The sequence below is a fragment of the Ranitomeya variabilis genome, chromosome 8, assembly GCF_051348905.1.
Source record: "Ranitomeya variabilis isolate aRanVar5 chromosome 8, aRanVar5.hap1, whole genome shotgun sequence".
Classification (NCBI taxonomy): domain Eukaryota; kingdom Metazoa; phylum Chordata; class Amphibia; order Anura; family Dendrobatidae; genus Ranitomeya; species Ranitomeya variabilis.
In genome coordinates this window covers 34,244,743-34,259,236 of record NC_135239.1, presented here as the reverse complement: position 1 = coordinate 34,259,236, position 14,494 = coordinate 34,244,743, and the positions used below count along the sequence as shown (strand labels likewise).

General features: G+C 45.9%; 1 protein-coding gene across 9 annotated transcripts in view; it reads right to left on the bottom strand.

Moving 5' to 3' along the window:
* Window positions 1–14,494, bottom strand: part of OSBPL9 (oxysterol binding protein like 9) — a 90,526-nt gene that overhangs the window by 22,332 nt on the left and 53,700 nt on the right. For 7 of the 9 annotated variants that reach the window (XM_077275957.1, XM_077275966.1, XM_077275961.1 and 4 more), the window contains 3 exons: window positions 4,473–4,566; window positions 4,171–4,275; window positions 2,650–2,809 (listed from right to left, as the gene is read on the bottom strand). In XM_077275957.1, the coding sequence (XP_077132072.1) occupies window positions 2,650–2,809; window positions 4,171–4,275; window positions 4,473–4,566 (359 nt within the window). The remainder of the gene's footprint in view (window positions 1–2,649; window positions 2,810–4,170; window positions 4,276–4,472; window positions 4,567–14,494) is intronic. The other 2 variants (XM_077275958.1, XM_077275960.1) reach the window with 1 other exon arrangement.

Here is a 14,494-nt window from a genome sequence, read left to right as displayed (position 1 = left end):
TGACACTACACAAATGGTGAATACACAACAGACACGTGCATCGTATAGATTACACCACATACAGAAATGGAGGTGACGATTGTCTGCTACCATCTGATAAAGCAATGACATATCGCTAGGAATCTGATCAGTGGCGGTCCGACCTCCTGCTACATTAATACTTAATTTTCTAAGTTTCCCATACATATTGGATGAAAGTCGGACAAACCTCGATTTCGATAGGACTGGCCGATCATCTGATGTGTATAGGGGACTCCTTAATGTACCACAGCAGAAGACGTCGAGGAAAGAAAGGGTCCGGCACGTTGGAATTTCAAAGCCTGATCTTTTGGATTTCAGGGGAGATGAGCTGTGCCTGTTTACACAAGCTGATAATTTCCAAAAAGGTGTTCATAGGAATGCTCATTTCCAGTTAATGGCCTGTGTAAACAGGCTCGGATTTGCAATGGTCGACTGTTGGTTGTAAATGACCGCCTATCAACCACTTGTTTGCCGATCGCTTAATAGCTTGTTTACACAGAATGCTTTTGTAATAGATCATTCAGTGTCCACAGGTTGCCACTGTTCTCGGCAGCACAGATCTAGTTTACACAGGTGCTGGCGAGAACCATGATCCTCTGTGCAGCACAAAAGATAATTTCGCTGAAAGAACGAATCTTTGGTGGGTGATTGTCAGATCATCAGCCAATGAGTGTTCCAAGCAAAGCTCGTTCCCAACAATCGGCCAGTGGGGCCCTTAGAGTTAAAATTCCTGGTGGTAATCGGTCTGATTACACAGGTCAACAAAAAAAAAATTTTTTTTCTGGTGTCCAAAATATTTTAATGAATTTGGGGTATTTTTGGGGTGCTGATTCTGAATATGCTATCAGTTTTGCCAGATTGGCTCAAGTTTTTGAGATTTTTGGTATCTTATTTATAGCACTTGTTGGTAAATGCGACGCATCATCTCATTAATTTCTTTGGATTAGTACTTGAACTGAGCAGTTCTCAATATAGTTTTGTGTTAATTAGTGTTCTAAAAGTTTGTTCATAGCTTGATTTTTGCACTAACTTTATGTTGTTGTCTGTTTTCCAGTGAAAAGCATGAACTCATCAAGAAGAAGTTGTCTTAACGATCCAGACTCATTCTGTTACATTTGTGGTGAATACACACTGCCAAAACATAGAAGAAACATAACAGACTTCGTAAAAAAAGTGTATTTTGCCTATTTTGGGGTTATGCTTGGGGACCAAGACAAGTTTTGGGCACCACACATAGTGTGCAAAGCATGTATCGAATTATTACGAAAATGGAGCAAAGGACAAAGAAAAAGCTTCAAATTTGGTGTTCCAATGGTGTGGAGAGAGCCAAAAAATCATCATGATGACTGTTATTTCTGTGCAGTGCAAGTGCAAGGATTCAATAAGCATAAGAAACGAAAATGGGAGTAACATGGAATCTGCAAGAAGGCCTGTCCCTCATTGTGAAGATGTGCCTGTACCTGTGTTTACCATAAATAACAGTCATCATGATGATTTTTTGGCTCTCTCCACACCATTGGAACACCAAATTTGAAGCTTTTTCTTTGTCCTTTGCTCCATTTTCGTAATAATTCGATACATGCTTTGCACACTATGTGTGGTGCCCAAAACTTGTCTTGGTCCCCAAGCATAACCCCAAAATAGGCAAAATACACTTTTTTTACGAAGTCTGTTATGTTTCTTCTATGTTTTGGCAGTGTGTATTCACCACAAATGTAACAGAATGAGTCTGGATCGTTAAGACAACTTCTTCTTGATGAGTTCATGCTTTTCACTGGAAAACAGACAACATAAAGTTAGTGCAAAAATCAAGCTATGAACAAACTTTTAGAACACTAATTAACACAAAACTATATTGAGAACTGCTCAGTTCAAGTACTAATCCAAAGAAATTAATGAGATGATGCGTCGCATTTACCAACAAGTGCTATAAATAAGATACCAAAAATCTCAAAAACTTGAGCCAATCTGGCAAAACTGATGACATATTCAGAATCAGCACCCCAAAAATACCCTAAATTCGATGAAATATCTTTGGCACCAAAAATGCTGTCGACCAGTGTATTAGCCAGGGGAGCAGAATGCCATGCTATCAGTGCGGAGCTCCAGCAGGGTTTTCTTATCAGGATTATGACACAATGTTTCATTTACTCATTTGTATTTTCGTTGTTAATCAGAGTAACAGAGGTCACTTCACGCCATGGAATTTGTACTTTTGAATGTTTCTGCTTTTTCCGGTCACGCTGGATACGTTGTTTTTTTTGTTTTGTTTATATATATACTATTCAACATTGAACTGTGAACGCTGGTAGAAATTACCCATGGCCAAATCACGTTAATTAAATTGCCAATCATATAATGAAGACAAGAGAAAAGAATATTACAGGCGGAAACTGAAAATCTACACTCAGGTTTAATCACCGCCAACATTTTCTACTACGTAGTGGCTGCTCTATACATTGTATAGTCTAAGAGTCCTCATAAAATTTTAGGGGAAAAAAAATGCCCTCTACTTACACAACCTGACTAAGAACCATTACACTGAAAATGGCTGTCATTTGGCTTAGCGACAACTTGTGCTTATGGTCGGCTAAAGGAATATTATGAGGACGCGGGAACCAGACTTACTCCATGCATCGCTTAGGGGAGGACGCGCTCTGGTAGAATTCATCAGCGTCATAGAACTCATCTTCGCTGCTGGAGTAGGAGAAATCCGGCACTGTATTAGGGGACAGATTGACATGGCTGGGGGATGTCAGACTACTGCTGGGAACAGACTGACCGCTTCCTGGAAGGACAGAAGAATCAGAATTGTAACCTGTACATTGGCAATAAGGCACAAACTTCAGGAGTATTCATTTTCTAGGAAACCAATATTCTAGTCATAGTTGTGGACCATGAAAGGCTCCTCTCTGCCCCAAACAGGGGCACATCCCTTCTCTCGACCCCATCCTTGTGGCACACTACTCCTCTCGGCCCCATCCTGCAGCACATCCCTCCTCTCGACCCCATCCCGGCAGCACCCCCCTACTCTCAACCCCATCCTTGCGGCACACCACTCCTCTCGGCCCCTACCTGCGGCACACCACTTTTCTCGGCCCCATCCTGCAGCACACCACTCCTCTCGGCCTCATCCTGCAGCACATCCCTCCTCTCGACCCTATCCCGGCAGCACCCCCCTACTCTCAACCCCATCCTTGCGGCACACCACTCCTCTCGGCCCCTACCTGCGGCACACCACTTTCCTCGGCCCCATCCAGCAGCACACCACTCCTCTCGGCCCCGTCCTGCGGCACACCACTCCTCTCGGCCCCATCCTGCGGCACACCACTCCTCTCGGCCCCATCCTGCGGCACACTACTCCTCTCGGCCTCATCCTGCGGCACACCACTCCTTTCGGCCCCATCCTGCGGCACACCACTCCTCTCGGCCCCATCCTGCGGCACACCACTCCTCTCGGCCCCATCCTGCGGCACACTACTCCTCTCGGCCTCATCCTGCGGCACACCACTCCTCTCGGCCCCATCCTGCGGCACACCACTCCTCTCGGCCCCATCCTGCTGCATATCACTCTTCTCAGCCCCATTCTGCGGCACATCACTCTTCTAAGCCCCATTCTGGGGCACACCACGCCTCTCTGCGCCTAAATATACAGAATTATCCTGCAGTACATTGTTCCGCTCAGCAATAGTAAGGGCTGCAAATCAGCTTTGCTATAAGTTTAAGTGCTAAGTTAAATGGGTTTACCCAAGATAGTAAGCTATTCCCTATCCTATACATTAGTTTCAGGCGGCTAGGGGAAAGAGCTGCGGGACCACCATGGATTCAGAGTATAGAACACTGCAGAAACCTGTCTGAATAGAGTAGAGGTTGATCATTTGCACCTCTAATCCTATCACTGTCCATCAAACCGCTGGAAAAGCAGAGTACAGTGCTCAGCTATGTGAAAAAGTCCGTTAGAAAATAATAGAGCGGAGGAGCGCATTTTTTTACCTCCACGTCACACAGAAGGAGCTTGCAAGAGGTTAGTTCTCAGGTTCATAACAGCTAGGACCCCAGTGATCAGTAAATTATACCATATTCACAAGATGAAAAAAAACTTTGGGAAAATCCCTTTAAAAAGAGAAAATCATTATTTAAAGGTCCCACCTGTGCTGTTGGGTGTTGGTGTCTGATGACTTGCAAGGGTACCCACTACAGACCCCACGGCCAGAGAAGATGGACGCTGCTCTCCTTTGCCAACCTGCACAGCTTCTGGAATATAATGGCAAACGAGTCACCGAAAATGCAATGCTAAACAATCCAATGTATTGTAATAAGGACAAGCCTGACAAGGAGCGGTGTACGAGGTTATGTCCTATTCTATAATGCAAGGCATGATTAAACGTATTTAATATGCAACAACGTACAGCTCCCCTTGTCTGCATAAAGACCATTAGGTATATTGTTACCTGGCATCGGAACAGTTTGCGTTGGCATTGTGCGGATCACTGCAGGCTCCAATGGACTTGGCTGATATATCGAATCCACAGGATTTATGGTGCTCTATGGAGAGAGAAGCAGAAAGGGAACTTAATAGAGTAAGAAGAGGAACGGGGCAAATAGGAGACAGCAAACTCCAGTGCAGAAGATCTAGAAAGTGAATCTGTTCAAGAACGGAATAAAAAAATAAAATATTTATGTATATAGTCATCTACCAAATCTCTTCTTCATAAGAAACAAGAAGAACAATAATGTCCGTTACTATGACGTGCCTCTCCGGAGATGCTAATGACACTTAATGCATTCTTTTAAGAACTTGCATGACAAGAATGGTAACACATGGAGTTATTTTTCCATTAGGCAGATACGTGGAAAAATAACAATGCAATGTATTTGCAGCCATAATGCAAAACACAACAAGAAAGTATCTCAAGGCTGAAGCCTTCAGTGCCATAAATATTTCATGTGCAAACAAAAAGCAAAGTGTCTTCATGGAAGCTACGATCAGTCTTCATTTTAAACCTCAGAATGATAAGGTGGCGCCGGGGGATGAGCATTTTCTTTAAGGGGTTGTCTATGCTTATAAATGAGAGTCTCTTTACCCCACTGATGCCGTAACATTCTGGTTGATGGCTGGATCCGGTACTGCAGCTCCAATCTAATGATGTGAACTGATGTGAAGCTGTAGTACCAGATGCAGCCAAAAGGACAAGAGTGGCGCTGTAGTACCAGATGCAACCAAAGGACAAGAGTGGCGCTGTAGTACCAGATGCAGCCAAAGGACATGTGTGGCGCTGTAGTACCAGAGGCAACCAAAGGACAAGAGTGGCGCTGTAGTACCAGATGCAGCCAAAGGACAAGAGTGGCGCTGTAGTACCAGATGCAACCAAAGGACAAGAGTGGCGCTGTAGTACCAGATGCAGCCAAAGGACAAGAGTGGCGCTGTAGTACCAGATGCAACCAAAGGACAAGAGTGGCGCTGTAGTACCAGATGCAGCCAAAGGACAAGAGTGGCGCTGTAGTACCAGAGGCAACCAAAGGACAAGAGTGGCGCTGTTTTGTTTCTTTTTTTTCTAACCTTGGAAACCCCACTGTGAAGATTGGTAAAGGATTTTATAGAAATTACAGCTACCAAGATACAGGGGTTGGACAAAATAATGGCAACACCTATTGTTTTGGCATCATAATCTTCGAACATGTGATAAACATGCAAACCGTGACATATGGTAATGTTTTGTAGTTGATTATTTGTGTTATGTGATATGTGTATGTAAATTAACTGTTTTGCATAATTGTAAGAACATTGATGAGAACCTGATACCAATGGCAGACCGCTCAGATTTTCAAAGAGGCCAAATTGTTGGTGCTCGTATGGCAGGCGCTAGTGTAACAGAAAGTGCCCGAATGCTTGGCGTGTCAAGAGGTACTGTCTCCAAAGTAATGACTGCGTTTGAAAGATAAGGAAAAACGTCCGCAGCAAAGCACAGGTCCGGCCGAAAGTCAAAGTTGACCGAGAGAGACCGTCGGACTCTAAAACGAATTGTGAGCGAGGATTACAAGACAACGGCTCCGCAAATCACTGCTGAGCTCAATGAACAACTACAGAACCCAGTTTCCACGAAAACTGTTCGTCGGGAGCTGCACAAATCTGGATTCCACGGACGAGCTGCAACTAGAAAACCGCTGCTCTCAATGACAAATGTTTCCAAGCGTTTAGAGTGGTGTAGAAACCTCCAGAATTGGTCCCTTGAGCAGTGGAAACGTGATATTCTCAGACGAATCATCGTTTACCCTATTTCCGACCGAGTGTACGTTTGGAAAGAAGCATTCCATCCAGACTGCCTTCTCCCAACCGTAAAACATGGTGGAGGTTCTGTGATGATCTGGGGTGCTATATTGTGGAGATTCGCTGGGCCAATGATATCCCTTCATAGAAGAATTAACAGCCGAGATTATTTAGGCATTTTGGGCGACCAAGAGCATCCAATGATTCAAGCACTGTTCCCGGAGGGGAACGCCATCTTTCAGGATGATAATGCACCAATTCATACAGCTAGAATCGTTAAAGCATGGCACGAGGAACATTCTAATGAAGTTGATCATCTCATCTGGCCCCCACAATCCCCAGACCTCAACATTATTGAGCATTTATGGTCGATTTTAGAGATTCAAGTTAGACGTTGATTTCCGCCGCCATCGTCGCTCAAAGAACTGGAGGGTGTTTTAACTGCAGAATGGGCTAAAATTCCTTTGGAAACAATTCACACCTTGTATGAATCCATACCTCGGAGAATTGAGGCTGTAATTGCCGAAAAAGGTGGACCTACACCAGATTAAACTAACTTTGGTTGATGTTTCCATTATTTTGTCCAACCCCTGTATGTTCCCATAAGGCGATTTGCAAAAGGAAATTAAGCTATGGGTTACAGTATCCGCCTTATTAATGATATTTTATTTTTAAATCTCACTCATAGGCTACGGAGAAAATCTGCAGCACATCAATAAATGATAAAGATTTTCCTCTGACGTGCAGATTATGATGACTTGCAGCTGTATCATCACGGAAACACACCCGAAAGCTGTAATATGGAGTTTGCCAATCCCTGGTATTCACATTGTGTGAACCTGATCTTACAGGTAAAACATGCAGCGATGACTTTGCCATTAGTAATAAGGCAAACAGGATGAATGAAACTACACGGGGTGGTTAATGGGAGAGGTCGACAGGAAGGTAATCCAGAGGCAGAAAGAAAAACGAAGAGCAACGTCGCACTCAAGAGATGATGGGTTACATGTAGAAAGCGAGAGAACAGATGCCTGTGGAAATGGGGTAGTGACATAAAGGAGATGTAAGACCGTGTTCACATGGGAGTTTTTTCAGGTAGACAAAACAGTCTTTCAAGCGGAAGCCGCTTCAGGAAACATTCTTATTTCAAAGTTTTTAGAGATGTTATTCCTTTTTTTCTGAAGCGGTTTTGAAAAGGTTTTTTTTTCATTAAGGGTTTTCTGCAGTGCTTATTTGCAGGGAACTTTTTTTGCCCTACCAGGTGTTTTTCCAAAACACCCTGACTGTCGACACCATTGATTTGCATGCCGAGTCCGGTGACTGATGTACAGGACGTCATCCCATCGTCATCAGTGGCTGCAGCGGTCAGCAAGACAGAATTAACAGGACGCCATGTCTCCCGCTCCTTATAAGAGACCACCGGAGAGGTGGGCGAATGGGGTTTTAAGTAAAACCCATTTACCGTACTTTGCAACGACCCCTTCCCTGTGGCAAGTTTAAATGCATATCTAAGCAACCATCGTCTCTTCATAACGGATCCCTAGATAGATAGATAGATAGATAGATAGATAGATAGATAGATAGATAGATAGATAGATAGATAGATAGATAGATACACTCACTGGCCACTTTATTAGGTACACCTGTCCAACTTCTTGTTAACACTTAATTTCTAATCAGCCAATCACATGGCGGCAACTCAGTGCATTTAGGCATGTAGACATGGTCAAGACAATCTCCTGCAGTTCAAACCGAGCATCAGTATGGGGAAGAAAGGTGATTTGAGTGCCTTTGAACGTGGCATGGTTGTTGGTGCCAGAAGGGCTGGTCTGAGTATTTCAGAAACTGCTGATCTACTGGGATTTTCACGCACAACCATCTCTAGGGTTTACAGAGAATGGTCCGAAAAAGAAAAAAAATCCAGTGAGCGGCAGTTCTGTGGGCGGAAATGCCTTGTTGATGCCAGAGGTCAGAGGAGAATGGGCAGACTGGTTCGAGCTGATAGAAAGGCAACAGTGACTCAAATCGCCACCCGTTACAACCAAGGTAGGCCTAAGAGCATCTCTGAACGCACAGTGCGTCGAACTTTGAGGCAGATGGGCTACAGCAGCAGAAGACCACACCGGGTACCACTCCTTTCAGCTAAGAACAGGAAACTGAGGCTACAATTTGTACAAGCTCATCGAAATTGGACAGTAGAAGATTGGAAAAACGTTGCTTGGTCTGATGAGTCTCGATTTCTGCTGCGACATTCGGATGGTAGGGTCAGAATTTGGCGTAAACAACATGAAAGCATGGATCCATCCTGCCTTGTATGGAGCATCTTTGGGATGTGCAGCCGACAAATCTGCGGCAACTGTGTGATGCCATCATGTCAATATGGACCAAAATCTCTGAGGAATGCTTCCAGCACCTTGTTGAATCTATGCCACGAAGAATTGACGCAGTTCTGAAGGCAAAAGGGGGTCCAACCCGTTACTAGCATGGTGTACCTAATAAAGTGGCCGGTGAGTGTGTGTATATATATATATATATATATATATATATATATATATATATATATATATATATATATATATATATATATATATATATATATATATATATATATATATATATATATATATTAGTACTGATTACATATAGTCAGACGGGATACACCAAGGTTACTTACGGGTAGCCGGTTTTTCCGGAGCCCATGACGGCACACCTGAGAGAGGGGATCCGCCCAGTCAGGACAGGAAACCCTACTGAAAATAAAAGGGCGGTACCTCTCTGTCGCTTCAGTTGGTTTTCAGAGCATGAGAGGCCCCCCTGGTTAGTACACATGGCAATCCAACACCACATTATATTAACTAAACACACCCAAAACAATAGTGCACACCGAAAGGGTGAAAAGGGGGGGGGAATATACGGGTGCCGTCATGGGCTCCGGAAAAACCGGCTACCCGTAAGTAACCTTGGTGTTTTCCCTACCCCCATGACGGCACACCTGAGAGAATTTTGTAGAATGAAACCTTAGGGAGGGACCACCGCTTGTAGCACCCTTCTACCAAAGGTTAGGTCAGCAGAGGAAGAAAGATCTAGCCGGTAGTGTTTGAAAAAAGTTGAGGGTGAGGACCAGGTAGCGGCCTTGCAAATTCAATTGATACCTCAGCCTTTTCTGCCCAGGAGGTAGCCACGGCTCTGGTGGAGTGAGCCTTGATGCCTTCAGGAACCGGAGTGCCACCCGCAGAGTAGGATAAACTAATGGCCTCCCTGATCCATCTAGCAATGGTACTTTTAGCTACCCCGCACCCTCTTTTGCTACCCTGAAAGGCTACGAATCGGGTTTGGTCTTTCCTCCACTGACTAGTCATAGATATGTATTGTAACATAGATCTTCTCACAACTAACATGTGGAACTTTTGTTCCCCTGGATTCTTAGGATTACTACAGAATGATGGTAAAGTAATCTCTTGACTCCTATGGAACTTTTGAACCACCTTGGGGAGATAAGCCGGGTCTGGTCTTAGAACAATCCTGTCATCAAAAACCTGAGTATAAGGAGGGCATATTGACAAAGCCTGTAAGTCACTTACCCTACGTGCCGATGTTAAGGTTACTAGTAGAACTGTTTTAAGGGTAAGTAACTTAGGTGACAACTCCTGCAAAGGCTCAAAGGGCTGTTTAGTCAGGGCTTCTAAGACCAAGTTTAGATCCCAAGGAGGGATTTTTGGAATAATGACCGGCCGAGATCTACTACAAGATTTTATGAATCGTGAGACCCATCTATTTGAGGCCAGATTACAATTATATAGGGCCCCCAAGGCAGAAACCTGAACTTTAAGGGTGCTATTTGCTAACCCAAGATGTAATCCTGCTTGCAGAAACTCTAGGATAGGACCTACTGGAGCCACCTCCCCCAATGGTTCGCCCAGGAAGTCAAGAAATTTTTTCCATGTCCTACCATAGATCCTAGAGGTTATGGGTTTTCTGCTTTTCAACAGGGTGGAGATTAACCCTGGAGAGAATCCTTGGCGACTTAGTAACGCCCTCTCAAATTCCAGGCTGCGAGATGGAAGCCCTTCACCTGAGAGTGGGTCACTGGGCCCTGGGTTAGCAGGTCCGGAACCTCTGGCAGGATCCATGGGTCTGTTACCGACATCTGCCTTAGAAGGGAGAACCATGGTCTTCTTGGCCAAAAAGGAGCTATGAAGATGATTTTTGCCTGATCCTCCCTGATTTTCCGGATCACAGCTGGAATCATCACTATCGGGGGGAATATGTAGGCCAGAGAAAACTTCCAGGGTATCAGTAGGGCATCTACTGCGAAGGGATGTTCTCTCGGATTCAAGGAGCAGAATTTTTTGACTTTTCTGTTGTGAGAGTTGGCAAATAAGTCTATCTCTGGTGTGGCCCAGGCCTGGACTATTTGTTGAAATATCTGGGGGTTTAAGGACCATTCCCCCTGCCTTAAGCCTCTGCGACTCAGGAAGTCCGCTTGAGTGTTTTCTATGCCTTTGATGTGCAACGCCGACAGAGATGACAGGTGTTGTTCTGCTAGTTGAAGGAGTAGATTTGATGCATGCATGAGGCCTTTGGACCTCGTCCCCCCCTGATGATTGATATACGCCACCACTGCTCGATTGTCCGTCAGGATTCGAGTATGGCGACCCCGAAGTAAAGGAAGAAAATGTCTTCGGGATTTCTCCACTGCCCATAGTTCTTTTTCGTTTGATCCATAGTTTTTCTCTCGTATGGACCAGGTCCCTTGTACAGAGTGAGATCTCAGGTGAGCCCCCCAACCTGTACCGCTTGAGTCGGTCGTGATGAGGTCTATGACCGGATTTTGCCACCGGACCCCCATTGTCAGGTGGTTTTTCACCGTCCACCAAACTAGGGAATCTCTTACGCCCAGGGAGAGACATAAAAGGGCATTTAGAAGGAAATCTAACAGTCTTTGTGCTGAGAGAACTTCCCACTGTAGTTGTCTTACGTGGAATTGTGCCCATCCTACCGCCGGGATACACGACGTTAACGAGCCTAGAAGGGACATTGCCTTTCTCAGAGTCATTGTTGGCTGGCGTATTGCTGTACTGGCCAGGTTTATTATCTTGTCTACTTTGTTTTCTGGAAGGAGGCAGAGCTGACGTTCGGAGTCCAGTATTAACCCCAGGAAGGACTGTAATTTTACTGGCAGCAGTCTGGACTTGGGGACATTTATTAACCAGCCCAGCTCCACTAGAGTTGATGTTACCACTGATACTTGATGAGTGCAGTGGGACTCTGACCTTCCTATTACAAGGAAATCGTCCAGATATGGGACAATGACTACATCCCGGGACCGGAGGTACGACATTACTTCCACCATCACCTTGGTGAAAACCCTGGGAGCTGTAGACAGACCGAACGGAAGTGTGTATTGATAATGCTTTACCTGATTCTGGATATAGAGAGCTACTCTCAAGTATTTCTGATATTCCGGATGTATTGGTATATGATAATATGCATCTTTCAAGTCTATTACTGCCATGAAGCAGTGTTGGAAAAGAAGTTTTATGGTCGTATTTATAGACTCCATCTTGAAAGAGTAGTTCTCTATAGATTGGTTGAGTTTTCTTAGGTTTATAATAGTTCTCCAAGAACCATCCGGTTTTTGGATTAAGAAGAGGGGGGAGTAAAACCCGTCTCCTTCCTCCCGAACCGGGACCTCCTGAAGAACCTTTTTGTGGATAAGTCCCAAGACTTCGGTTTCTAGGGCAGATTGTTCCTGCTGGGACTTTCTTCGGGGAGTTATAATAGAGTTTCGTCTGGGTGGAGAGATGAATTTTATTTTGAGGCCGTCTCTGATAATATTTATGACCCAGGTACTGGGGGAGATATTTACCCAGGCCGGAAAGAAGAGGGAGAGTCTTTCTCCCACTTCTGGCGTAATGTTATTGGGGGGATTTTTTTGCCGATGTAGAGGGCCCTTTAAACATATAGCCCGATCCTCTCTTATCCCTAAAGTCCCAGTTTTTTGTCTCCCCTGGGGGGCGATCTCTATTATATCTTCTCCTCCGAAAAAAAGGGTTTTTGGAGTCTTTAGGGATATTGGGAAAGACTTTATTTTTATCTCCTGCATGTTCCAGGATCTCTTCAAGTTTTTTCCCAAAGAGAAGTTGGCCGTCACATGGAATGGAGCACAGCTTGTGTTTAGATGGCAAATCCCCCAGACAACCTTTGAGCCAGAGGGCTCTTCTTGCCGCATTAGACAAGCTCGCTGCTCTGGCCGTTAGTCTTGCGGAATCTGCAGAAGAGTCTGCTAAAAAGGCTGCTGCTCCTTGCACTAAAGATATATTGGCAAGGATGTCGGTTCTGGGTACTTTGTCCCTTAGCTGATCCTCTATCTGCTGTAGCCAGACCATTAGGGCGCGGGCCGTACAAGTTCCAGCAATTGCTGGTTTCAGGCCCCCCGCTGAGGCTTCCCAGATATGTCTCAGAAACCCATCTGCTTTTTTATCAAGCGGGTCTTTAAGAACACCCGTGTCTTCTAATGGAAGGGATGATCTTTTTAAACATTTGGCTACTGCTCCGTCAATTTTTGGGATCTTTTCCCAGGGTTCAGAGTCTTTATCTTCAAAGGGATATCTCCTTTTGGATGAAGAGGGCAAAGAACCCATTTTTTCAGGTCTTTTCCACTCTTTCTCAATTAATGCTTTTATTTTTGCATTAACCGGAAACGTGCGCTTCCTCCTCTCTTCTAAGCCACCAAACATGACATCCTCTAGTGATCTAGGTGTCTTCTCCTCATTAAGACTCATAGCAGACCTAACTGCTTTGACTAATTTGTCCACGTCCTCAGTTGGAAAGCATGGACGACCTCCTGAATCACTGTCTGAGGAGGAACCCGAAGAGTGGACCGAGGCCGGTGAAGTAGAGGGAGATCGGGATGTTTTATGACTCCCCTGTCTCTGAGAGGCATCCGACTCTGTAGACGCCTTACGGCTTGTCCCCCTCGGTTCGCTAAGGGCCAATTTCAAGGAGTCTTTAATTTCAGCCTGTATTATGGCTTTAAGGCTAGTGGCAAAATTAGGGGTCTCTTCTTGTATAGTCTTACTAATGCAGTTAGCACAGAGATCCTTCTGATACTGAACTGCAAGCGGGTCTTTACAAAGGGCACACTCTCGGTTCTTTGTTTTACCGCTAGCTTTCCTGGACCCCTAGTGATCAAAACAGAAAAATGGACCCTGTTACCATAAGGGATACATTCACGTAGATCACTCACCACCGCCGACAATCAAGGGTACCGATTTTGGAGGCTGGACAGATGCACGTGAAGCGTCCCTCCTGGACGTCGACGAATCTTGCCGGACGGAACGGCCACTGTTCCTACCACTTGAGCGGCTGCTCCTGGTATGCTGGTGGCTCGGCAAGGCATCTGGTGAGAGCTCCTGCTGCTGCTGCTGCGAAGGCGGCTGCTGCTGCTCCTGTTGTCCCACTTCCATAGTGAAGTTTAGAACATGAGCGCGTCTTCTGTGGTCCAGCACCCTTTTATGGGGGGACCACTGCACTCCCCGCCTCCTCCGGTGCCCAATGGTGGCCCTCCCCTCCTCTGCCGCGCCGCCGGAGTCCTTTTCCCACCGGCCGGCGTTTCTTCATGGGCGCCGCCATCTTGGATCTGGCGCCTGCTCCCGACGTCACACGGGCACGCCCATTCCCAGCGTGCCTGGCGTGTGACGTCAGACGAGCGACCCGGAAGCGGCCGCCGCGCCTGGACGCCGGCAGAGAGGGGAGAGCGGCGTGGCAGCCATGGAAGGAACTCGGTCCTCCAACCATGCTGCACAACGCCCGCACGGACGCAGCGACCCGGGGGACCTGCGGACGGCGCCTCCAGGACCCGAACCTCCGACGCACAGGCGCTGCCTGTTCTTCCACGCCGGGACGGGACCTGGGTAAGTCGAACCGCCGTGTTCAGCACAAGGGTCCCTGTCAGGACAGGAAACCCAACTGAAGCGACAGAGAGGTACCGCCCTTTTATTTTCAGTAGGGTTTCCTGTCCTGACTGGGCGGATCCCCTCTCTCAGGTGTGCCGTCATGGGGGAAGGGAAAACAATATTACTCGATGGCAGGGCTGGATACATTTCCTTCTCTCAATAGATTAGGAGTTGAGAGTGTAAGGACTGGCCATCGGCTCTCCAGGTCCAAGCTTAACTGCTTCATATGTTTCTATGCATATGTCAT